At 39.4% G+C, this 26,180-nt stretch overlaps 2 protein-coding genes across 2 annotated transcripts in view; one reads left to right on the top strand and one right to left on the bottom strand.

Annotated features, from left to right (window-relative positions):
* Nucleotides 1–26,180, bottom strand: part of KCNK5 (potassium two pore domain channel subfamily K member 5) — a 575,865-nt gene that overhangs the window by 383,025 nt on the left and 166,660 nt on the right. The gene's annotated exons all lie outside the window — the stretch shown is intronic.
* The window catches only part of GLP1R (glucagon like peptide 1 receptor), a 92,036-nt gene that overhangs the window by 5,738 nt on the left and 60,118 nt on the right, over nucleotides 1–26,180 (top strand). The window contains exons 2-3 of the mRNA XM_064648472.1: nucleotides 23,727–23,823; nucleotides 25,082–25,192. Of these exons, the coding sequence (XP_064504542.1) occupies nucleotides 23,727–23,823; nucleotides 25,082–25,192 (208 nt within the window). The remainder of the gene's footprint in view (nucleotides 1–23,726; nucleotides 23,824–25,081; nucleotides 25,193–26,180) is intronic.

Genomic DNA, 26,180 nt, shown 5'->3' with positions numbered 1-26,180 from the left:
CCTTCAGGACAATTTTTGAAACTTGCATTCTAGTCTTGAAGTGTGGTTTTAGCTGTTTGTTGCTGCCCTTTCCGTTGCTCTGTTGCTGCTCTTACGTGTTCTCTGCTGCACTGTGGGAGAAGTTTAGGAAAACAAACCTGCTTTCTCATTGTGCTTTGTCCTTCTTATATTGTAGTGCCCAAAACTGCACATGATATTCAAGATGAGGCTGCCCCAGTGAAGCGTAGAACCGGACAATCACCTCCCTTGACTGGCTGGTTATGCTTTGCCTGATGCCCCCCAGGACACTGTTGGCCCTCCTGGCTGCCAGGGCACTGCTGACTCATATTCAACTTGCCATTGACCAGGATCCCCAGGTCCCTTTCTGCTCCATAGTTAACAGCACTCACTGCTCGTGGTGTTGGCCAACATCTCCTGGATGCAATTCATCCTTATGTATTATTTCATTATGAAAACTGAAATTTTTGTTTGTTTGTTTAAAGCATATTCCAATTGTTTCATTGCAGCTCAACGTTTTTGCAACTGAGTTTCAAAGAGCTTTTCATTTGACCAGACTGAGTCAAATTTTGGATTTCTCGTGTCTTTTATCAACTCAGTCTTTCTTGACATCTGAAAGAGCCCTGAGTGTAATTGGTCTGCATGACAATATAGAGTGCAATTGGGGAATATAAAATACAGATGACAAGTAGATGACTTGTCAACTGCAGCAAGGGGGACCCAGTCCTCTAAGAACGTCTTAGAGCAAATAAATCAGAGGATTACCTTATTACCTTGATAGGTGTCAAGACCTGTGACCACCTTAAAAAAAACCAACAAAAAAACAAAACAAAACAACAAAAAATCCCAAAACAAAACCATGAACCCACCCTAAAACAGAACTTAACTTCAAAAGCATTCTAGAACATTTTTTTTTCTTTGATGTTTCCTGTCACTGTATAAGGCATTAGGAGGATAGTAGGTGAGGGGATATGGTATGTCCTTGCAATTGCAGGGATCTTATGACCGAGTCTTTAGTTTTTTTTTCAAGATGAGATAGTCGGCTTTTAATGAAGAGAAGAAAGGGTGAAGGGTTTGTGCTAAATTACATGGGGAGACTGTTTCTAACCTAGTTGTTAGATTCAAGGCCATGTATGCAGAATGCATACAAAAAAGCATTTGATGTCTGTGTTAGCAGGAGCCTTGGTGGATGTGGCTAAATCTTGTATTCTGTGCTGCCATTCATCTCTAAAGCCCTATCTCTGGGAAAGGGTTGCAGTCATTAGACTAACTTCCTCGTGAATTTTGACTAGCACCCTTCTGTGATATTTGGCTCTTTCTTAGCTTTTTGTTGAGTGGAAGATAAATCCTAGGCACGGTGTGCCATGTGTGTTGTCAGCAACACAGCAGATTTTTTTTTTTTTGCCCCCTCCTGTAAAAGAGTCTAACTCTGAACTTTGGCAGATAAAGTAATTGCAGAAAACTTGCTCCCTTTGGGTGGTGTTTCTGGTCTAGTTTTCTCCTTCTGCAGCTGCCTGGAAGAAATTCTGAAGTATGGAGTTAATGTAACTATTATGCTGCAGTGTGAAAAAGTAGTAATTATTGCCTTGTGAGCCTTCTGGGAGAGACTGACATGGCTGATATCTGCAGGCTTCTATCATAAGATTAATTTCCTGATATGCACAGACTCCTGGCAATGCAGTAGACTCTTCATAGGTTTTCTTCAAGATGGAAATTGATAACTTTGTTTGCTCCTTTGACATGTCTAGAGTGTTGTACAAAGGCTACTGAAGAGTTGCTGTAATTCATTTTGATATGCGGAAAGGGTTTGGTGTAGGGAAGCATTGACAAATATCAGATGTCTTTATGCCTGATTGGAGGGGGAAACCAGGAAACTCAAAAATCTTGGTTTATAGGTTAGAGAATGCTGTATTTAAGTACTACTTTATGAAATTACTAATTTACTCATCCCAGTGTGACCTTTGTGTTGTTCAGACTGAGTGAGCACCTTGAAAGCTAGAATAGTGTCAGAGCAAAGTACCTGTCAAGTTTGCAAAATACAGAAACCTGTTACCTTTATGGCTGGCTGTGACTTCTCTACAGACTGATCATTGTGCTGAGATGTTCTGTACATAGAAATCCAAATTTCGTGCCTTTCAAAGAGGATGAGAGACTAGGCATCAGTGCTTGAATTTTTCCCTCTCTCTCAGTATGTGAAAAGTGTGGGGGAAACCCCAACATCTAGGAAGGTAACAGCTTGCCTCATGTGCCCTAGTATCACTAGAGTTGCTACTGCTGTTTTGGAAGGAGCCAGACCATGTAAAAACACCTACACTTTCACCTAAGTCACCTCTAAACGTTTTGTGGATATTGGGTTACAAATAAGATTTACAGCTGTGTATCGCTGGATCAATGATACTCAGTTAGGTCAATCTGCATCTACCTTCTTCGGCCCCATTCCTGCCAAATAAAAATGTTCTGCTGTAAAAAGCTAGTCATGCAGAATGAATGAAGCTTTTAGATTTTATTCCTTGAAATGGGAAAATTAAGCGTGTAGTATTTAATCTAAATTATTTGAAATAGCAATTGGTCTTTGCTTTTGTCAGATGCTGTGATGCCCTGTAATATACTGCTCTTTCTGTTACTGTTTCTTAATGAAGACAAATTCATTAAGTGCCATTTGAAATGCATCACTGTAAGAATAACAAAAAGATACCACTCCTTTTAAACTTGGTGGCACTGCAGGCAGAGTACGCTCTGGAAAAAAAGACAAGACATTATGTTCTGTTTACAGTGACACTGTGTAGTTATGAATTGCACATCAAGTAAATTAAGATGTGTTTGTAGTGGACCTCTTTCAAAAAGCCCTAAATTCTGATTATGTATGTTTATTATGTTTATATATTAATATGTTCCTTTCTCTAAATGAAACACAGAGCATCACAGAGATGGCACGGATGGCTTTCGGATATAAAGATGGTGACAAATATCCTGTTTGAACAGTATTTCAGAAAACTAAGTTCCAACACATTTATTGTTGTGATAGATGTGCTTTAAGTCTCCATCTTGGCAATTCTGTTTATTAGTTGAATTGAGCTAAAAGATGACACTGGAAACTTCAAAAACCTGCGTTCAGTTGCACTCAGCTTTGCTCTCTATGGGCATCCAAGGGCCAGCAATTTTATCTTTTAACTAACTTAAAGGATAAACTTGCATTAGAAGATACCTTTAGAATAATTATTCTATAACTATCTAGAATAATTATTCTGTAACTATTCAGTATGCTCTGTATTTGTTCATTGCTCTTTGGGGATTAAGACACCTGGTGGTAATGAATGAGGCTATTAAAGCTTTGTAGAATAAAACTGATTTTATTACTAATGAGATGTAATGATAAAGGAATGCCAGTTTAATAGTTTGAACTCTTAACTTAATGGCCTTGCTGCAGGAAACAAAGCTGGAGTTGAAAGCTGCATCCTCCCCCCTTGTTTTTATGTTTAAATAACATTCGTGTCTCAGGGCTGGAACCACAGAATGGCTGAGGTTGGAAGGAACCTCTTGACGTAAACTGGTTCAACCTTCTTGCTCAAGCAGGGCCTCCTAGTTATTTACTCATGTTTTTCCTAATCTGTTTTGCTACTTGCTTCTTAAGAGTAAATGAGTGTTGGGACATCCTGTAATGGCTGAAGGAAGCTTTCATCTTGCACCTCACTCCTGCCTTCTTTTGCCCTCTGCCACTGTTCATCTTTCTTAATTAACTATAAACTGAATTTGCATGTGGTATTTCACCAATCAAAGCTTTTTTCAAGGTGTAAAGGTCTAATAAATCTCCATACAGTAGACTTACAATCAGCTGATTGGACTCAAATAGACCTTTACATGATCACACCAGCAATTAAACATTGTGAGTAGGGAAATGGGCAAATAATCTCTTCCCCTACATATAATTCTAGAGGAAGCTGTTACAGTTGCAGACTGTTAATTTTCTGTAAAAGAAGCCTTGAGTTAGTGCAGCTTTGATTACTTCTTCTTGATTTTAGCAAAAGGGTGTAAAATGTGAACAGCATTCTCTTCTTTGGATCTTTATGATGATCTTCCAGGATGCTTTTTCTTTTCCTAGAAGAAAGATAGCAAGGGGCTTGGGGTTTTTTTGTCATTGCTGGTTTTGTTTTGAGGGGTGTGTATGGTGTATTGTAGGGAAACTTTCAAAACCTGTTCAGGATAAAATGTTTCTTGTTTTCAACAGAAAACTGTAATTTCTGTGGCAGGGTGGGTGGGAAGTACATGCTTTCAGCTACAGAAAGCAGTTAGGGCCCTCTTTGAGGCTGGGGCTCTGACTTCTTTACACAGGAAAAAAGAGAAGGTGGGTAACAAGCTGTCTACCTTGTTTCTGAAGTAGTCGTGATTAGTCTGAGCAGTCAAGAGAGATGTGCCATCCAAGACTGTTGGATGGCTGTTGGTGGCGAGGAATCTGGCCAAACTGTAACTTGTGGCTCACTCATAAGCTGCTGTTCTTTGTTAGAGGTTTGGTTTTTTTTTTAGCTTATATGGTGCCTGCACTTGCAGACAAAGGCTTTCTTCCAGAAATAGCAAATGGAATAGTCAGGTGAGAAAAGAAACAGAGGTGTCTCAAGATCTGTGTTTAAATGTGTCTCTGTGGCCTCCATGCAAGACTGGTGGAACATCTTGTGGCTGATAGATGACGAAAAATGTCCAGGTTTGGGCTTAGGGGGGGTGTTTGCTTTTTTTCTTTGACTATCTGACAGAGAAATATTTAAACTTGCAGACTTTTAATATATTATTCTCTTCATTTTGGAGAGATTGAGTCAGGTGAGTTACATTCCTATGGGTTTATGTTTTAATTTTTGAATAGGGAAATGGTTTACTGTGTTGTCCTCTGTTTTGCATAGAAAGTAGGAGCTGTTGTCACTCTTGCTTTTAATAATAAAATAGGATGACCACATGTGCATGTTGCTGTAATCCATTGAGTAAAAAGACCCCTTCCAAATACCTATTATGGGGAAGGACTGGTAGTGCTTTTTTCTATGTGCACTTAATTCACCAAATCTGTGTGCTTCCCTACTAATATGATGGGTGCCTTGGAAATACCTAATAGCTAAAGAAAGTAGTTTATAAGTATGAAAGTGGAGTATGAATTGCTTTTTATATTGAGCTGGGGTTGAAGGACTGTTTGTCTGAAAATGTTCTCAGTTCCTGTGTAATTGATTGCTGGGGAAGGAGGGGCTAGAGCTGCACGGCAGACATCTTCATTGAGACTATTTGTACTGTTAAGCAGTATATTCTTTAGAACCAGTCACTTCATAACAAACTAAGCTGTTGGTGCTACACATCCTATTTAGGGAACTTTTAGGCTGTAATATTGGGAGAATGAAGCTAATGTAAACATCATTTATAGTTCATGAGGTTAACTTTCTACTTGCTCAAGCTTTCAATGATTAGTTTCCTTCATATCTGTCTTTTGTATTGCCCCTTACATGTAGAGTTCTGAGGTTCAGCAGCTTGTTTCACAGCCTGGCTTTAATCATTCCTGGGTGGTGTCCCCTGTTTTCTTTGAAAATACTCAACAGTTTTTCTTCAACCAAAAGATTTACAGTCTTCTTTAATCTTGGCTTTGCCATTCAATCTGAGCTGCTTGGCATAATGCTTAAGTAAAGGTTTAAAGAAGATTCACGTGCTCAAGTAATTAATGAATATGCCTGTACTTAAAGAAGGGGAAGGAGAGAGAGCCTTTACTGACTGATCAAGGAGAAAGTGAATTTCCAGTTAGTGTGCTGGAAAGAACTTGTATAAAAATCTTGAATTCCAAATACTTTCTCTTGTCCCCAAATTACATCTGAGATGCTGATCTTTATGTTGATTCTGCTTTATGGTCTCTGGAGTTTTTTGGTTTGTTTTTAATTTATAGCTGTTCTTCCCTCTTTCGCCTAGTTTTGTCATGCTGGAAATATTTGGAGCAAAATCAGATTCTGGTAAAAACCAGATTTATTACATTGTTCAAAGTATCTGTATCCTGCTCAATGGACAGCTGTGATCAGCACAGAAGAAAAGTATTTTGTGAAAGACAGCGTGGACAGCAGACTATGTCATTGGGAAAGAAGAAGATAGTTTCATAATAAATTTGTAACAAGCTTGGAACACTGTCAAGTACAGGATGACAAGCAGCAGACGTGGAAACGTTCAACTTCCACTACCATTGTGATCTAACTCCTTTGCGCTTATTTTGCAATGCTTATCTTTTATTTAGTTTTATGATCCAAACTGGAAAAGAAACTATTTGAACAGTAGGGAATGGAAAGTGTCAGCTTACTTTGGTTTTGACTAAATCGTTTTCTCTTTAACCTTCTTTTCCCTCTCATCTGTCTCTTCCTCCACCCTGGCGCCTTCTTAAGTTTTTGACTATTTCTGGTCCAAGTAATCTGACAAGAGAGATGTTCTGTGGGTTAGTGTCCTTTCCATTAAAAGTTGTGGTAGAAACAAAGCAGACAAGCTGTCCTGTCTGCTGTGTGTTTGTGCGGTTGCCCAAGCTGCTCGTCTAATGGGCTTCTCCAGGGAGCATGTCCCAGCTCTGGCCAGTGTTGTCTTCCTGTCCTCCATGTAGTGAGTTACTGCCTTTTTTGGTTGTGTTGTTTCCTCCTTTGAATTCCATCAAGTGGACGCTTCTGAACAACTCCAGTTAAGACCAAGATTTTTAGGATTTTTATTTCCCCTCCCCCCCCAAAAAAAATCCCAACATTTGTTTATATAGTGATCAGCCTAGAGAGATTCTGGACTCAGCTGGAGTCTCATGAAGTTGTAGTGATGAGCATTTGTATTTTTTTTTCTTTTGAAAAGCTAATGAAAATGTCCTTTTTTCTATTTTCCTGCTCCTTTTTTAAACACTGTGTAGCTAAATGAGCCTTCATTTTGGAGACAGGAATTGTAAAGGATGTAACTTAAAGAATTTGTGACTTGCTCATTTTAATAGTTGGAGACTGATGAATAAAGGATTTTGTGGAAGATTTGCGTGCACAAACACTTACTCGCTGAATCTAAATAAATTTTGGTTGCCGTAAAGGAGGAGGGTGCATCTTACAGTGACCTGAACAGAAGCTGTTCCTGCAAGTTGTTGGAACACAGGATTTTTTCGTGTACCTGCCATTTCTAGCCTGGTTTTGGCTATGGGCTTTAAGAATATGATCAGAATTGACCTTTCCTTTCTTTTCCACTTAGTACGTTTAATTATACGTGGATAATAAGAATATTTTGCTCACTTGGTAAAATCTTAATTGCAGCATATTCTGTGGTGTTTATGTACCATGTCAATCTTAAAGGTCTGTCTGATCTCCTAACTAGTCCTTCACATGGTTTTAAAATTTGTGATTTTATTACTTAATGATGAAGAATAACTTGGTTTATTTTGTGGTTTAGTTTTTATTTTACCTTTTTCTTATTATTTTTAAGGAGTATTGATGATTGCTTTCAGCCTGTTGAGAGCTAGGTGAAAGTGTAACAAGATGTGGAGAGAGAAGCTGTGTAGGGAGTTTCTTTTAAAATGTGCTCTTCTAACTAAAGTGCAAGAGCATCTCAACAGCTTTGGAGATATTAATCTTAGATTGAGATTTGCTGCGTTTCTGCAAGATATAATGTAAAAATAAATTTGAGTATTATATGTGGGTGTATGTGTAAGAAAGGCGGATAAGACAGCTGAGAAATGTGGGCAGTAATTAAAGTCAGAAAGTGAATAGAGACTATTATTGTTTTATACTGTGGATCCTCTGAAGGTCCTGTGCTTTGAGTCATATTTTCCTTGACTCCACATGCACTCTGTAAGGGGGAGAGAAGAAGACAATAAGAGAGGAAAAAGGCAATGGGACATGTAATGATTATTTTCTATGTGCTTTGGAAGGGGAGTGGGGAGTGTATATGCACACATGCTTGTGTGACTGGGGTAATGTTTGAGCAGAAATTTCACATACAGTGGCTTATTTACCTATTTTAAACCTAAATGTTTCAGTGAACTTTCTGCCCTCAAAATCTACACTGAAAAAGAAAAAAAAAAGACTTGAGGCAGAAGAGGGACTGTTATCTGTAGTATAACAGTGTGCTGCTTTTGGTGGCTGTGAGGAACAGACTTACTTTTTTTGGGCAAGGTAGTCAGGCATGAAAGCTTTTACCAATCTCTAGAAGCAGATGTGATCTACAGCCCTGATACTGCAGAACTTCATCTACAGATTTTGGCTTGTTTACCCAATTCATTCCTCCTAATTGAAAAAGGAGGAAAAAAATGTAAGTTACCATCTTCAGCTGTAAAACTGAAAGAGTGAAAATTACGTGAAAAGAAAATATTATCATATAAAAGCACAAATACTTGTAACTCTGAGGTGATAGTGATGCTGATAGTGTCCCCAGTACCTCCAGCTGTGTAGTTGTTTTCTGTAATAACTTAAACCATTCTTGTAAGAAATTGAAGGGCTGGCTAAAATAACTCCCACAATTATATATAACAAAAAGGTAAGGAAGCTGGTGGCAACAAGTACAAACCAACCGTTTCAAAAATGCTAATGAAGGTTAAAGTATCTGACAAGTCTGTGGCTCTGGGCCAAGGACAACTGGCTCCTTTGTCAGAAACCAATTCAGTCATAATGGTGGTGGGGTGGAGGAGCCCGGACTCTCCTTTGCTACCGTTCAGTACCATGCTAACACTCTGCTCTAGAGCTCTGCAATCTATGAAAAATTCAATTTGTGTTTGCTTTCACTAGTAACTATTAGCTGTTTAATCTGATACTCATCCAACAGTGTTGTGAAAAAACTGAAAAATTATCTAACTTCATAAATATTAACCAACTTGTTATCTAAGGAAAATTCAGTCAGGTATAATGTAATTATGTAATTTCTATCTTATTAATTAAAACTATTGTACCATACTTCATGTTTTGCAAGGTTGTTGCTTTTAAGGAAAGATATTTGCTTGGGAGTTTCAACTCAGACCAGTAATAAGTGGAGAATTCAATAGTGAGGGTGATCAAGCACAGTAGCAGCTTACTTAAGATTGCAGTGGATTCTCCATCACTTGGATTCTTCAAGTTCAAGATTAGAACTGTTTCTGAATGGTATCTTCTGGTTAAGGTAGTGTGTGTGAGAGATGGGGCAGTTGCTGTGAGGTTCTAGAAGGCGCTATGGGGGAAATCGATGGCTTTGTTATCAAGGTCACTATGGTTGCAAAAGGTGAAAAATCACGGCCTGCACAGTGGGAGCGTAGATGAGGAAAACTTAAAGGCTGTTTCTCCAGTTGCTGGAGTCCTCAAATCTTTGCTTCTTTGAGTAATACGTTCAACTCCTAGCTTAACATCTTTATACAGGTAGTTCATTTTATATGCTATGAGGACTTTACTTCAGGCTCCTCTCTTACTTCTAATGTGGTGGATAATTAAGATTATTCTTATGCCTTGCTGTGAACTGTGCTGCATTTGTCTCTGCTTCACAGCAACTCTTATTCTCTCAAACATTTTTTTTCCCGTTTAATTTTTCTTTGGAGAGTTTGGTTGTCTGGCTTACAGTGTTGATGTTATGAGTGCTTATGGTGGCATAAGGAGAAGAGGGGAGTGAAATGTGGGGGAGAAAAATCACCTTTCTCTGGGGACAGATAAACCACTGCTTTCAACAGTAGTGCTGGTTTATGCTGCTTTAAATGCAAATAGTTACACTGTAAGATGACTCAGTGCTCCAGAAGTACATCCTAAAGATGAACTAAGATGTAAAACATAAGTCCTTTGCAGAGCAGGTTAGCTCTGCAGATTTTTCCTCTGAAAAGGGAACATGTCAAGACTCTACTACTTAAGTTCCTGTGTTTTTTCTCTAGCATCTTCTCTGTGAATCTATTCTGTTCCTACAAGTGTTGCTTGATTTAAAGTAAATGTCCGAAAGGGAAATATGTAGCTGTGAAACTACTAACATGGAATGAGTTTAATTCCTTTAAGTGACCTATCCATTCTCAGCTTTATTACTGCATGGTCACTGCTTCCTTCAGTGCTTTTTAAATTGGAGCTGAGAGAGGGGAAACTTTGTGCACAACTTGACTTTCCTCAAAATGAATAATTTAGGGACTTGACTGGAGAAGCAGCTCTCTCTTCCATGTTTCCATTTGTCTAGCCTAGGCAGCTTACTTGAAGCTCTCTGCATGCTTTTCTTTGCTTGGCTTACGAAGTTCTTTCTCCCTTGGGCTTTATCCTCTCTCTTGCTTTCTGAAAATCAGTGTACTTGCTTCCTGAACAGCAATCTTCCTCTTGCTCAGTTTCCCCTTTCTTTTGAAGGTGCCACTAAGGAAGAGTGGGAAAAAGTGGAAGTCCCCTCAGCTTTAACATCAACACAATCACATTTCAATTCTGTAGCTTAAACCACAAACCTCTTTAGCTACAAATACCTCTGTGAGAGTATGGAAAGGAAAGAAGGGCTGAGGAGGAGGCAGGCTGATTTCTGTGGAGAATTATGACTGTCTTTCAGACTGACTGTTGCCATAGCAGACCTGCAGGGCTGAAGGCTGTGCTACCTGACTGAAGTAAAGAATTAGGATCCAGTCCTGGAGCTGGTATGGATTCTGAATGAAGAAAATAAACAGATTTCCCACATAGTGGAAAATGATGTTGTGAGATTCCAATGATGAAGATCAAAGCCTGCTAAAAGTGGCCTGAGGATGGGGTAGGGATAAACTTTTGGAAAAGTAGAAGTTAAATCTTGCATTTGAGTTCCTCTCTTTTGCTACTATTTGGGGGCAGAAGCATGGTAGCATGTGGGATTGCCTTGCAGAACTAATGCATAGATCCTTTGTTACTGATTCAACTTCTGCAGTCAGTGCCAGGATCTCTGGGCACAAGGGGGACTAACTATCTGAATATTATGTATGCAAGGTTAATGCAGCAGAAGTAAGAATGTAGAGGTATGGGGAGAACAGTGAGCTGCTGTGAACATGATCCTGAAATGGGTTGGAAGTTGCTCACTCATTTCATTTCTTACCTAATTAAAATACTTGGAGAGAGAATTGGGGAAAATTACTAGTTTGTGTGTTTGAGACTTGCAGTGTGGAATGTCTGATAAAATGACCCAATATTGGCTGCAGAAAGAAAGGATTGAGGATTGTTTTTTATTAAAACTCTTACGCTACAAAATCTCTAAGCTGAAGGAAATGGTATACTAAAGCAAGGTCTCAGGATTAAGCATACAGAAGGATTTTTAATTTTACTACTGTCTGATCTACACATGCTAGTGTTGTGTACTAACTATTATCATCTCTTTGAGGAACTAGAAGACAGAAAACTCCTAGAGTCTGCATGGTTTTGGTCATCCATTTGCTTGCTGTCACACTTGGTGTCTCACATTTTCACTCTGCTGCGTTTCTGAAATGTAGGAACTATGGCCATCTTCTTGAAAGAGGCATTGGAGTAGATTAATTCAGATTTGAAGAAAAAACTGATCTGATTCTTGTAGTGATAGTGTGGTTCATAAGTTGCTTTGCAATCCTAGAGTAAGCGAAGTCTGGGATTCAACTTGACTTGCCTCTGTGTCCGTAGTTGGCTTCTCTGGCTGAGAAGGATTGCATTTGTGTGTCCAGCAACTAAATGGCTTCTGCTTGATTGTAATTTTAAATATTGTAGAAGATGATGATGACTGTCCTCAGAAAATGAGAAATCAGAAAATTTAGGTTTCAGTTTTGAGATGTTTTATTTCTGCCTTCAAGAAAGCTGATTTGGCCTCTGCAAATAAAAGCTAATGTAGAACTGTGCAGAAGTGAAAGCAAACACTGTAGTGCCTTCATATCTGCTGTTGACTCTTGTGCCATCACTTCTGGGTAAAGATGATCATGCAGCCTTAGCTACCAAGACCTCACAAATATAGCAGGCTGTTGTCAAGTTAAGATGATGCTTTAAAGAACCTTTCTGCTGAGAGGCTTTCAGGAGCGTAGCCAAAAAACAAACAAACAAAAAACCCCCAAAACAAACAACAACAAAAAAACCCCACCAGGGAGCTAACTCTGCTGTTTTAAAAGAATGAAAAGGACAGGAAGGACATGAGTGGTGGGATGGTGGTGGGAATACAAGTTCCATGTTTGGGTAGCCTCTGGAGGTGGTAATGTCATCTGACCCACTCTACCTGAGAACACAGCTCTGAGGATGCTGCTACTGATTGTGGTGCCAGATTTTTTTTCTTCTAGCTTGTACCCTCTGATTTTGATGTCAAGAAACTGCAAGATCTTCTCCCCAAACTTTGGATAGAATAATATGATCATTCAATGTAAGTTTAACTTCAGGCATGCTGATTTTGTCCTTTTTTGTCAACCTGTGTTACCCTGGTGTTTCACATGATCAGACTGCAGTCCCTGGGTAGCATCTTGATATACCATTTTCATTTGTCTTACTACTTTTTTTTGTTCATTTAAATGTTTCTCCATGTAAGACTGTAGTCTTTATGCAACATTGTTCCTGTCTTGGTTTTGACAAATCAAGTGGAATATAACACTTGGCAGGCTTCTGGATTGAATGCTGGAAAGTATAAGATTATATGCAGGCTGTAAAACACCACACTGCATCCGACCACGTAAATGTGAACTCTACTATATATGATATGATACTGCAAGGATATTGTTTTAGAGGTTCTGTCCTGTCATTGTGGTAATGCCAAGGTGTACCTCTGCATGTACCTCCAAATCCTTTTATTTAGGATTTGGAAGGCAAACAGATGATGTCTGGAGAATGAGCTTCGCTGGCGGAACTTCTCTTGTATGCTCTGTTCTCAAATGTGTCGTAATTCTTGATGGAAACACTTTGCAGTTTGCAAAGGTGCTACATATAACTGCCTTGGCAGGGACAAGGCAATATGGCAGATAATGGGACAGTGGACCTTGAGCTGCTGAGGGAGTTAATTTGCATTTGTTAAAACCAAAATAAACTACTGCCCTCAACTAGAACTGCAAAAGCAATACAGATTTGATTGCATTCTTCCCTAGCAATCTCTAAACGATAGTAGATGCAGAACCCATGAAATTGTATACTGAAGTTTTGGGGTTTGTGCGTGATGGTGTTTTTTAAATAGCTTTGTGGTGATTGCTTTTCTATCAAATAAATTTTTTAACTGGAGAACTAAGTTTGTTTACAAATTAAAGTGTAAATGGGAATGCATTCAAGGTTTGTGAAGGTTAATGTGTGTGATTTATTTGTTCGGTTTTTTCTTGTTGTTGAGCTTATTGCAGGGATTGCAGTGATGGGGTAACAAACTGGTTAAGTTGCTATAGGATTTGTGAGCTCTCTGCACCTTGCACCACAGCTCTTTAAGAAGAACGACTGTTAAATAGTCATTTCAGAAGCTGGGGGGAGCTTAACTCCCTTGGGTTGTTTTGGTATGGAAAGTGAAAAGATTTAGAGTTTTTTCTGCCTAGTGAAAATACAGGTTGTTTACAATGAAGTGTTGTTCATTCAGTCCCTGAGGTTGTGGTGAAGATTACTTTTTGATTTTTTTTTTGTGAAAAAAAATTTTTTTTTTAACTTGGAAACTTGAATGTTGCAATTCCATGGCTCTGTGGAACTGCCGGCTCAGTCTGCCCCTCTGCTCAGCCAGCTCTGGGACTGGACAATTGCTGGCTGGTGCAGAGAAACCAGTCAGTTATATGCATAAAATAAAGATCCTTTTAAATGTGCTTGGCTCAGTATGTCCTCAAGAACCAGCTTGACTAATTGCATTTTAAACCTCAGAAAGAGGAGCCAGAAGTCCAGCTTTGACAGATGTTCTTTGCTTTGTTTTGCTTCAGCAGCTCAGAGATGATGATAAGTCAGTTGCCCAAATGTAGGCATCTAGTGCTGCTCAAAACTTCTCAGTATTCAAGACCCTATATGGGACCAACGGGTATGATGCAGGATCTAGGGGAATCCTTCACCTCTCTGTAGCTGTGGCAGGAGACAAAACACAGAATTTGTCTGTGCTGAGGGGAAGTGTAGGTACCTGTGATTAGGCATCTGAATTCCACCCTCAATCTCCTTTGCTTTTTCAGCCCTATAGATCCCTCACTGCTCCTCTACTCCATTTGATAGTACATGATTACAATGTCCCATGGGTCTGTACTGGGACCAGTACTCTTAAATATCTTTATTAATAGACATAGACACCGGGATTGAATGCACCCTTGGCAAACCCTTGCAAGTTTGCAGGTGATGCTAAGCTGAGTGGTACGGTTGATTCAGTGGAGGGGAGGAGTGCCACCCAGAGGAACCTCAACAGGCTTGAGAAGTGGGCCTGTGCGAACTTCATGAAGTACAATGGGATTGAGTGCAAGGTCTGACACCTGAATCAGGGGAATCATCAGTATCAGTACAGGCTGGGTGAAGATCAGGAGCAGCCTTGCAGATAAGGACTTAGGGGTTCTAGTGGATGGAAGACTGGATATGAGCTGACAGTGTGCCCTTGCAGCCCAGAAACCAACCGTATCCTGGGCTGCATTAAAGGCAGAATGGCCAGCAGGTTGAGGGTGGTGATTCTGCCCCCTACTCTGTTCTCATGAGATCCTGCCATCCAGCTCTGGGGCCCGCAGTACAAGGAAGAAATGAACCTGTTAGACTGGGTCTGGAAGAGCACTGTGAATGTGACCTGAGAGCTGGATGACCTCTCCTGCAAAGAAAGACTGAGAGCACTCAGATGCAGTTCAGCCTAGAGGAGAGAAGGCTCTGGAGAGACCTTATTGTGGCCCTTCAGTAATTGAAGGAGACATAAGAAAGGTGGAGAGAGACTTTTTACCAGGCCTTGTAGTGTAATAGGACAAGGGGTAATGGTTTTAAACTTAAGGAGGGCAGAATTATTTTAGATAGAAGGAAGAAACTATTTCGTATGAGAATTAGTATGGCAGTGGTGAGCCATACTAAGGTGAGTGAGGTTGCTCAGAGTAGTTGCAGATGTCCATCCCCAGAAGTGTTCAAAGCCGAGTTAGATGGGGCTGTGAGCAACCTGATCTAAGTAAAAGATGTCTCTGCCCACAGCAGTGGTATTACAACTAGATAATTCTTAGAAGTCTTTTCCAACTCAAACCATTCAATGATTCTATATTATTACAACATTTTTAGTGAAATGCTGAGTTTCTGTTCTAATAGCATAGGCCAAATTTTGTTGCTAGATGTGTAGTGCTCTTCTCATCTTCAGCTTTTTAGCTTTCCCTGCTCCCACAATGTTCCTGAACTTTGCCTTTGTTCCTTCCATAATGTTTCTAGAGCTATGCCTTGCTTATCTGCCTAAAAATGCGTTTAAGCTATTCTGTTCTTTTGCTTGCTCTGTTATATGACTACATCAATAAAAGTCCTCTTCTAAAGAGCACTTCACAAAGTATATGTCTAGATTTGCAATGCACAGTAAAATCTGCTTGTATGATAACGTAATTCTCATGAGTGCTGCACTCTGTCTCCCATTAAAATTGTTGGATTCTGATCTTCTCTCCAAGAGTTTGTGAGTTATAGTTGCTTTTGAATTTTGCTGTTTGTTTGTTTGTTTTTTTGGGGGTTTTTGTTTGTTTGTTTGTGGTTTTTTGTTTGTTTGTTTGTTTGTTTTGTTTTGTGTTTTTTTTTTCCTGTGCCTCTGTGTAGTTGCTTGTAGTTTCTTCTGGCATTTTTGAGTGGCTCATGTAATACATCCTTGACAGGAACACTTACCAGAACAGATGAAAGACATTGTAATGAAAATAACATTGTCTGGTAACAGCAGCTGCCAATCTAAATGTGTATCTGCTTCTGCTGTAAGCATAAGGATTCATGAGTCCTACAGTCATCAAAGAGGAAACATCTTTCTGGGCTGGGAGAGTCCTTCATGGGACAGAAAAACTCTGCAGGTTCTTGTCCCAGGTCTGTCCACTACTGAACACAGAAACAGTAGAACCTTGTACCCCATGAACACAGGTTTGCACCACATTTTCAGACTATCTTACTTGACTACAGGAGTTTGATTTTATTTATTTATGTCTCTAAAAGATAATGCTAAATTCTGTAGTATGCTGAAATATTAGGCTTTACTTTATTCCCTTTATTTTGGGACTGTATACCATGCAAGTTGATTTATATCTTAAAAATGCTTGTTTTGACATCTGTCTCTGAATGCCGAATACTTTGTCTTGATCCAGAAAATTATAGGGGCCAAAGGAAATTTTTCTCGTTGAAATGCACCTTGGAAAAACAAAAATTTCAGTGTTCGGAAAACTGGTTATTTTCAAAGCACCAATGAAGGATCCCAGGACAGAGCTGGAGCATTTGGTCCTGGAGTGGAAACCCTTGTGGTCACAGCTGAATTCTCCTGCCTGCTCAGACAGTTTACATATTTGGAATGATTTTTGAAGCAGTAAGTCAGCTGAAGTGGAGCTGCCTGTGCAGAAGTACTGAGAAACAGGAATGTGCCTTAAATCAGTTTTGAGTTTGTTCTTTAAAATGCCTTGTCTGAGACTCTGGGGAGAAACATTCTGCATTTTCAAGCCTTTAGGAGATGCATATGCTTATTCTCTTGTCCTCAATCCAGAAAGAACAGGTTTTAAGAGTGGGGGAGGGGTGATGGCAGTGATAAGTGCCCTGTGCTATTATAGGCTGCCATGGGACTGAGCTCAGCCAAATCTTCCTTTTGAAGCTGTGCAGGTGTGTAGAAGAGAAAGAAAAATGCATGAGGGCAGGCAGGCCAGGATGATGGACCATGTGGTCCAGTGGTTATTTTCAGCTGAGAGAGAGAGGAATGCTGACATTCGGCCTCTGGTTTAAAACAAACAGAAAGAACAACAGCAACAAACACCACCAAAAGAAAAATAGTCAAGAGGAAAGAAATCAAGCTCCACCCAGGTATTTTTATACATACTCTTGTCTTTGACAGCAGTGGTGTTTGCTCTTTCAGGATGCTCTCTAAATTATCTGAAATACTGTTTTGAAGCTGCTCAGGCAGAGGATGAACTGCAATGGGGGGAATACTGTGTGTTTTGGGAAGTTATTGAAAGCCCGATGTTACTGTTCAGTACTGGAAGTCTGCCATCAGTCTGGGCTAAGAGGCTCTGATGAGTGAGGGAGAGGAGTGTCTCTCCTGTGCATTGATCAAATGTAGGTGTCTGAGGAGAGCTTGCTCTTGCAGCTTTGAGTTCAGAAGGTTGATATCATGAAACTTGAAGCAGTTGTAGAATAGGAGGGTATCCATGCATAGACAGCTGGTGGAACACTGTTCTCCAGATTTGCCTTTATCAAAGTCCTGAGACTTTTTGTTTATCTTGAAGGATTTATTGTAAAGTACTAGGCTGCTGCAGCCTAAGAGAAAGAACAGCTGGCAGGTGTCATCAGGGAGTTTCTCCCTGAATCTGGTAGCTACTTTGAGAGAGCTCATTTGTTGCTGTTTCCCTATCAGGAAGAACGCTGAGAGGTTTCTTTTTCTGGTGCTCTTGAGCTGCTGAAGCCACTGGTTCATTAGTAACCAAGGAGCAAAAGCATTTGCAGGAAAAGCTCGTAGAAGCTGGCGATAGCCTTCCCTCTGAAAGAAAAGTTGGTTTGATCCTGTTTGTTTTTCATGAAGGGTGAGGAATTTGTGCAGAGTGATCCAACTGACGATGAAGTATCTTGTAAAATATGACTTGGGAAGCAAAATTAATATTATATCATCTGACCACTCAAGCAGCCCTACAGAAGGGACCAAGAATAATGACTTTACCTCAGAGGGTCACTTAGTGCTGTGTAATGTCAGATAACTACATTAAACTCAATACTGGGCAGCATAATATGGGAAGAGAATTTGATAAATACAGAAATCTGGGGAATTTCAGATGTCCTAAAGTGTGATCTTATTTTATGATCTCTGGAAAAGGTATGACTTGGGTATGTTTAATGATGTCTTTTGAACTATCTATAATAGAGACAGCAGTGTAATTTTTGATGTACCTCCTTCTCCTTTGGCATACCTGCAGTACATGAAGGAGAGTAACTGGAGTGTCAGATGTTGCCTATAATGGGTTTAGGTTCACTTATTACATAGAAGTTGAACTAAGTTATAACTGCTTAGTTCAACTGGGTTGAATATCTTCTCTTGGATTGGAGTGAGGGCTGAACAATAAACCCTGCTTCCATACTAACGTATTTCTAGAACCTGTTTTGGTTTTCAAAAAGCATTCTACTTGAAGGACTAATCTTCGGTAGGATTGCTTTGTCATGTGGTAAACAGTGGGTCAAAGGACTCTGTTAGTGTCAGCTGGTGTTGGGTATTTTGGCTTAGTGTTGAGTTTGCGTTTTTTTTCTGCAGCAATTAAGGAAATGTAACCAACTCTACAAACTGGTGATTGTAGCAGAACATTTGTAGAATTTTTTTTACGATTTTGTAGTAACTCTAGAGAAATTGGATCTTGGCTGATGGGCTCAGGGAGGTAGTAGTAGCATCTTGCCAATCATATGCTTTCATATTTACTTCAAGTTAGAAGTGGATAAATGTGATGACTACTTCCAGGGGAAGATGAATTTGTTCTGTCAATAGCTAGTCCTGTTGCAGTGTTGTGCTGTGCTACAACCCCTGTTTTTAAACTTCTGCTTATAGAGGGCTGTTGTGGCAAGCTGAAACATCTTGTTTGGTGGGAAAGCACTATCAGGAGGGTGACTGTATTAATTTATTTATTTATAAATTATTTTATGTATTATTATATATTATTAAATTATTTATAAATTAATTTATTTATTTAAGTTTGAAACCTGAAAATAATTCTTTCTTGGACAGGAGGAATCTCATCTCAATAAATGAAAGATGCTATTGGGTCCCAGCAGATTGTTGTGGGGTAGCCATGTTGTGTTTTGCCCCATTTGGGCTGTGATTTGAGGACAAAACTGTAAATTCCAGCTTATGTCCAGGCTATGAATTGAATAAACAATTCAATTAGCTCACTGCTGTGTTGACTTTTATTGATGGAAACCTATATCTTATGTTACATAACAGATGATTTAAAAGATCTATCTTATACAGGAAAGAATGTTAAGTCGGAATGAGCATAAATCTGGTAATGTGTAATCTTCACCTATCTTGGACTTAGTTGCTGTGCTGATCCTAAGCAGAATAGCCTTGAAATAATGTTGCATTGGACTTTCCCAAAAAAAGCAGTGAAATTTAAAAGTAACTTGCTGGTGCTTCTGAGAGAAAAGGCAGGAAATATAATCTGAATCCTCTTCTCACAAGGTAGGTATGTCATAGTTCCTATCCAAGGGAAGAATACCAAGGCCATGCCAAAGTGTTATTCAGTGCCAAGCTGGTTATCTTTTGCTTTTGAACGCTATGATTAGCAATTTGGAGGTCCCAGTGGTTCTAAGATTACATTGCAGAATATGCTGAGTTGGAAGGGACCCACAAGGATCATCAAGTCCAACTCCTGGTCCTGCACAGGATCATCCCCAAGAGTCATACCATGTGCCTGAGAGCATTGTCCAAATGCTTCTTGAACTCTGTCACGCTTGGTGCTGTGACCACTTCCTTGGGGAGCCTGTTCAGTGCCCAACCACCCTCTGGGTGAAAAACCTCTTTCTTATATCCAACCCAAACCTCTCCTGACACAACTTCAAGCCATTCCCTCAGGTCCTGTCACTGGTCACCACAGAGAAGAGATCAGTGCCTGCCCCTCCTCTTCCCCTCATGAGGAAGTTGTAGACTGCAGTGAGGTCTCCCCTCAGTCTCCTCTTCTCCAAGCTGAACAGACCAAGTGACCTCAGCTGCTCCTCATACGGCTTCCCCTCAATGCCCTTCACCATCTTTGCTGTCCTCCTTTGGATGCTCTCTAAGAGCTTAATATCTTTCTTGTATTATGGTGCCCAAAACTGCACACAATATTCGAGGTGAGGCTGCCCCAGTGCAGAGCACAGCAGGACAATCCCCTCCCTCGATTGGCTGGTGATGCTTTGCCTGATGCCCCCCAGGACATGGTTGGCCCTCCTGGCTGCCAGGGCACTGCTGACTCATATTCAACTTGATGTGAGCCTTTAATGGCAAGGTGAAGTCTTGCTTGTTATTCTGAAATATTAGAAGCATGAAAATATTGTAACATAAGTGTTCCCATTTAAAAACAAAGACAAAAGAAATACAAATGTAAGGAGGAATTTCTCATTTTATTGCATGTGAGACCTTATATGTGATGATGGGAGAAGAGGAAAGAAGATAACCCCAGGAGTCACCAGCTGCTTATGAAGCTCTGAGAACTCCCCCTTCCACTTTGATGCCATTTCATGGTGTATTTTTCCTGCAGATTTATATTCTGTGTGCTCAGATTTCACTGTATTAGAATATTGCTTTTGTGGCATTGAGCACCTTGGATCTGTATGGATGTTGTTTTTGTTTCAGCAGAAATTGTTTCAAAGATGTTGAAAAGTGATTAAAATGCTTCGTTTTACAGTAGGTGCTATGAAGACAAATGATGGCTATAGAAAAGGGCCTTCCTATGAAGTTTTTAAGGGTTTGTAAGGAATTCTATCTTCAGACTGTTCAATGTGCTAATTTAGAGTGTGCTCTCTAGAGATTAATTACACTTAATTGTATACTTACACTGAGAGACTCCCAGTCTCTCCTCTTGCCCATCCTAATTTTTCTCCGTCTGTTTTAAGCTCCTTTGGCTGCACCATTACTCACCTCCCTAATGTCCTTCAACCATTCATGTCTTTTGACTCCTCCACCTTAACCAATCAGCCGCGCTTCTATCTTCTCCTCCACTATCCTTCTGTGATATATTTTCACCACAGCAAAACTACTGCTGTTTTTCCTCCTGTGGTTGAGTATGACTAGGAAAAAATCCCCAAACAAAGCCACAACTACATGCTTTTAGCAACAAAAATATAGTTCTGAGTTTAACAAAGCTATGTTTTTTCCATTTGCTCGAAATTTTGGGTGCTGACCAATTAACCTTTGGCTTTTATATGTTCCTTTAGTGCTTTGTTTTGGAAGGAATTAAATAACTTTTCAAGAAAATACAGTATCTCTTATTTGAGTAACTGCTCACATGGTAAATCTATGGTACTGTGTAACTTGTGATTCTCATTCATGTGGGCCAAAAGCCCTTGGAAATAGAGATTAGCATATATTAAAGCAAGTTAAAGTCAATTTGTCTGGTAAGAAAGCATGGTATTTAGCTGAACCAGAGTGAACTGTTGCATAGAGAGAACAAATTATGTGGTCTTGGAATTTATATTTGATTGTCTTATTGCAGCTATAGATAACAGAAAACTGTCTACCAAATTTGTCTTATCCACAGAAAGGCATGTCTAATTATTTTACTCTTATAGTTTGCTAATCTTCCTGTTAGAGCTTATTCTCACATTATGAAAAACCAATATAAGTAGACTGTTTTTACTTTTTCATTAAATGAAGGGATAGAGGCTCGCTTTTTCCTCAGCTGTAATTAAAGCTGGTTCTTCCTGCATTTTTGAAGGCAATAGATGAAAGCTTGATTTAGCAAAAGATACTTTAAGGCTTGCTGACTCCAAAAGAGCAAATTTTCTTAATGCAAGCAGTTTTAGGGTATTGTCAGGATATTTTAAAAGATAGTCTTGTTTCTAAATGAAATTCTGTATGCATCTTTATCTTGTAATGATTTTAAAAGCTGGATTTGGATTAACTTGATGCAGTAGTCATCAACATACTTGATCAATAGTTACTTTTTGGGAAGATGTGTGACATTTAGTGACTTCTGAAATTATTCTGAATCGTAATTTAAGAGTTCATCCAGAAAATGTATTTCTCATTCCTTTATTAATGTTAACCTGGTGATGAGAGGATAGTGAAACAGTCCTGTGTAACTTCAATAACCACCTTTGTAAGATGAAGACCTTTAAATGATTCTATGGTTCTAAATTACATATAACCTGAAAGTCACTTTTTAAAGACTGCCTGAGAGAAGCTACACTTTGAAAGCTGCTCTTCTCCCTGTACTCTGGTCATTTATCCTTTTTCAGCCTATGTGGATCTGTAAATGGCATTTTAGTTTTAGTTACTGATTATCTGTTTCTCTACACACACCTGTCGACCTAATTTAGGTGATGTTTTCTTTCCCCTTCAGGTATGTTGAGCATAGATCACTACATTAGAAGTTTGTGTTTCCATAGGCACATGGAGTTAAAATTCAGTGGAATCCGTTCATTTTATGATAGGGACTTTAGCCCAGACAGACTTTGCAGCATTTATTGGCATAGATCAGATTATTAAAATCAGGCGCACAGGGTCAGAGTTTCCAAGATCCACAGATTTGTACTTGTTTTGACTTCAGGGAGAGCTGGCTAAATTCTAAATTATGACCACAAGGCCCTAGCTACAGGTAAGTTGTAGGTAGTTATCCTTAAAGCACAACACAGATATCTACTACGTGTTCTATTTATCACGTGCAAGAGCATATTTGTAAGTAAATCTGGTGGCTTAATCCAGGCAAAAGCATTATGCATATGGTGTTTGGTTTTTTTCTTTTCTAACACTTTTTTAATTGGAAGGATATAAATGAAGAGGACTTGAGGTGGCTGTAGTCCAAAAATATCAGTTCTACTTCTGTTCTTTTATACCAAAGTGATTCCACTAATGTCTAAATTTTGGTCACATTGGTTGTAGAGGACAGCATTTGGTTTAGCCTTCCTAAAGTGCAATATAGTTTTAAAATTACTTCTTCATTTTAAAATAATTCTTCCTGTGCCCTGGTTTTATTCTAGCCATCTGAGAAAGGTTTAGAAGCACAAGCGGAAAATAAAAATTAGCCGTTGAAGGTGAGAGGGTAAAACTGCAAGGATTATTTACTCTTGTGCTTCACTAAATAAACTGATGGACATCTGGGATTAAACGAATGTACCCTCACTCAGTGTTAGAGTGTTGTACCACTACGTTCATGCTGTTGATTGTATGTCTGAGACATCCATGCTGGGCCTTTCTCTGGAAAAAGAAGGCTGAGTTAGCTGCACTGTTAATCACTTACAGCCTGCTAATCCTCTACATTACATTCGTAATTTAGTTTATACAAATGTGAAGAGAGGAGAGATGGACTGATGTTTCTACTTAAATGCAGTGAGTAAGCTGGATCTCTGTGAGGCAGGTGGGACATCTGCTAGGGTTGAGTGAGCAGCCAGCGCTGAGTTAGCTGCTCATTCTAATAACAGCTAATTTCCTTTGTCCTCAGTGGAAGTTTGTACATACTTTTCCCCTGCCCCCTCACTATTTGGTTTAGCTGATGGTGGAACCTGCAGCCTGTTAAAATGTGCAAAAAGGAGGTCCCTGTTCTTTCTGCAGTTTCAGGAAAAATATGCTGGATGCGGGGAAAAGCTGCTCATGGAAGAAAAGATGGGTTGGAAAAGCTTTCATCCGCATTCTGGAAGAATACTTGAGGAATATCCGCTGAATACAGTGAACTAATTTGGTTTCATTTATGGGAAAGCAGAAATACTGCTGTTGGAAAGAAAATCTCTACTAATAAAGGGCTTACTGCTGTCCCTATCTCTTCTTGAGATACAAAATCACATAGTTGGGGCATGTTCAAGAGAGGAAGGCTGGCTCAGTTTGGGTTTCAGCAAGGATATAGATATATGAGGATATAGTTTGTGGGTTTTTCAATTCCTCGTGGTACAAATGGAAAGGGATTTCTATACAAATAGGAAGGGATGAGAAGCAATGCTGTTTTGTCTTTTTGTAGTCATTTTCACACTCACCTACTCAGTTAACATGAAAAGCCATATGGCTTAAATTCCTGCAATGTCTGAGACTCATGGTTTTTCTTTCAGAGTTCAGATGGGTCTCTATCTGAAGTTATGCAGAAGTGGAAGGAGTATCAGCTCCAATGCCAAAAATACTTATATGAGACACCCCCTATTGTTTCAGGTAAGCTAATTTGGTCAGGATAGGGTATATTAGTTTTTAAAATGCATGATAACAGTAGTAAGGTAGTGATTATGAGCTTGAAAATACTTCTTGAGCTTACTTTCTGGTCCATTGCTTCTTTATCCCATTTGCTTCTGCCTGCTCTCTGTGGGACTCTTCCCTCTGCTGAGGAAGCATTTCATAGAAAAATTTCATTGTAAAGATGTTTGTCCTTAGGTCCAGAGTGTTTTGCAGTGGCAAGTGGTGGCTGTAGCACATCAAGAGCCCACTAATGTAATACCCCTGTAACTTTTATAGGGGTCGAGGTATTAGAAAATCTGGAACCCTGCTGTTCCTATTGAACTAGGAGTTTGTGGGTTGTAAAGCTGGTATAAATTATTTTGAGCATTGTAAAATGCTGAAATGGCTTTGGAAAAAAACAAGTGACTTAAGAAAATGAGAAAGCAGCCCAAACACTATGACAAGCTACAATAATGTGCTGAGAACATCTGTGATGTGCCAGCATCATGCTGTTTGGAGGACACTGGTGCCTTGTCAATGATACAACTGGACACCATGCAGCCTCTCCTATGCTTCAGTGCATTTGTGACACACTCAAGAAAGATAAGATGGGTCTAAAGTTGTGTCTGTAAAGAATTACTTAAAAACTGTCAATATTCCTTGTCTTAACTGTGTTATTATGGCAGAATGAGAGCAGGAGCTGATGACAGCAATGGCAGGGACACATTCATCTCCCTCTGCTCCATTATCCTGTTGAGCAGTTGAGTGCTGCCCTCTAAGAATGACAGTTTAATAAATCTGAAGTTGAAATATTATCATGTTGATTAAACTGTAGTGCAAAGTTATGGTTGTGTGTGTGTATTTCATTGATGGATCTGTATATTAGGCTAGACTTTCCAACTGCAGGATTGTGAACTATTCTGAGGAATTTATTTAGTGTTCATAGCAAAAATTATTTTAATTAAACTGAGACACATAAGTGTGTAAAAGAGAAAAGATGGTAATGGATTAGTATTAATTTATCTTTCTTGCCTATTGATTTAGACTAAGACCCTAATCTGCTCTTATTTCCTGTGTGGGAATAAACTCTCAGAAAACTAAATGTCATTTAATTGCACATCAAAGCTTAAATGCATAATGCTGTTATGGCTTAAATGCATGTGTCTGTATTTTCTTTTATACTCTGCTCTTTAGTCTTTTCCTTCTTGCAGTATTAATACAAGTCAGTGGCAAAACCCTCCCTTCTCTTTCTCTGCAGAAGGCAAGTTTTGCAACAGAACATTTGATGACTATGCCTGCTGGCCAGATGGACTGCCTGGCACCTATGTGAATGTCAGCTGCCCCTGGTATCTTCCCTGGGCTAATGCAGGTAAGAGCCTTTCCTTTTAGGCAGAGCTTTAAACTAACACTGTTTTCCTTGCACAGTCTTAGCAGGGATAAGACTGGCTTAAGTGGCTGTGAGTGCAGGCAGTTTTCTGTAACATAAAAGTAGGAATGGGGATTAGTATGATACACTCTATCCCTGTTTAGCCAGAAAAAGCGAAAATGAGAGAAGAGATGGTTCTTAAAGGTTGCATTTAGTTTGGATTTTTTTTTTTTTTGCTCTCATCTGGTTTTGCTGCTTGAGTAGTATTTTATTAATAGTAGCTATTAATAAAATAGCTCTGTGGTGCTTGTTGAAGGTTATCTCACCATGATAATGGCTGAGATGGAAATGGAAAACCGAGATAAAAGTAACAAAGCTAACTGGTAGGTCATCCTGTAGTAGAAACAGGCAAACAGGTCTAAAGTAAAGTGTTTTATGCTACTTCCTGAGCACAAACTTATTTCTCAGAATGCTGCGAGATGAAGGCACTGTCAGAGACTTTTTCTCTATGAAGGACTGAATGTTGCCTTTAGATTTTACACCCTTATGTACATGTATACTTGAAGGCGACGTGTACTGTATTACTTTGTCTAGTATTCTGTCTTTGAAACCAGTGACTTGTATAGCTTCTTCTTTGTAAGCACCCTTCCATGTTTTGAAGTCTAAATGAAACAGTTTTTTTAGCTAGCTACCTTGGTGTGGAGAATTGGCTTTGGACAGAGGATATTGGTTAATGAGTATGTATAAATCTGACTGATGGACATAAAAATGGTGTAAGTGTGGAGAACATGTAAGTGTTGGTATAAAAGGACCTCAGGAATGACAAAGAAAAGGGATGGGATGGTCTAGTCAGAGATTACTTAGATGTGTTGGGTAATGTGGGACCTGGGCATAATACAAGTGGTATGAAATAAGGGGTGGAGATTGTTTTGGGTCTGGCTGTGTTGAAGGCAACTTCCATTTTACAACTGGAAGTGTTGATAATGCACCT

Source organism: Pseudopipra pipra, chromosome 3, assembly GCF_036250125.1.
Source record: "Pseudopipra pipra isolate bDixPip1 chromosome 3, bDixPip1.hap1, whole genome shotgun sequence".
NCBI lineage: Eukaryota > Metazoa > Chordata > Aves > Passeriformes > Pipridae > Pseudopipra > Pseudopipra pipra.
The sequence above is the reverse complement of the archived record's forward strand: the minus strand, read 5'-3'. Positions and strand labels throughout refer to the sequence as shown.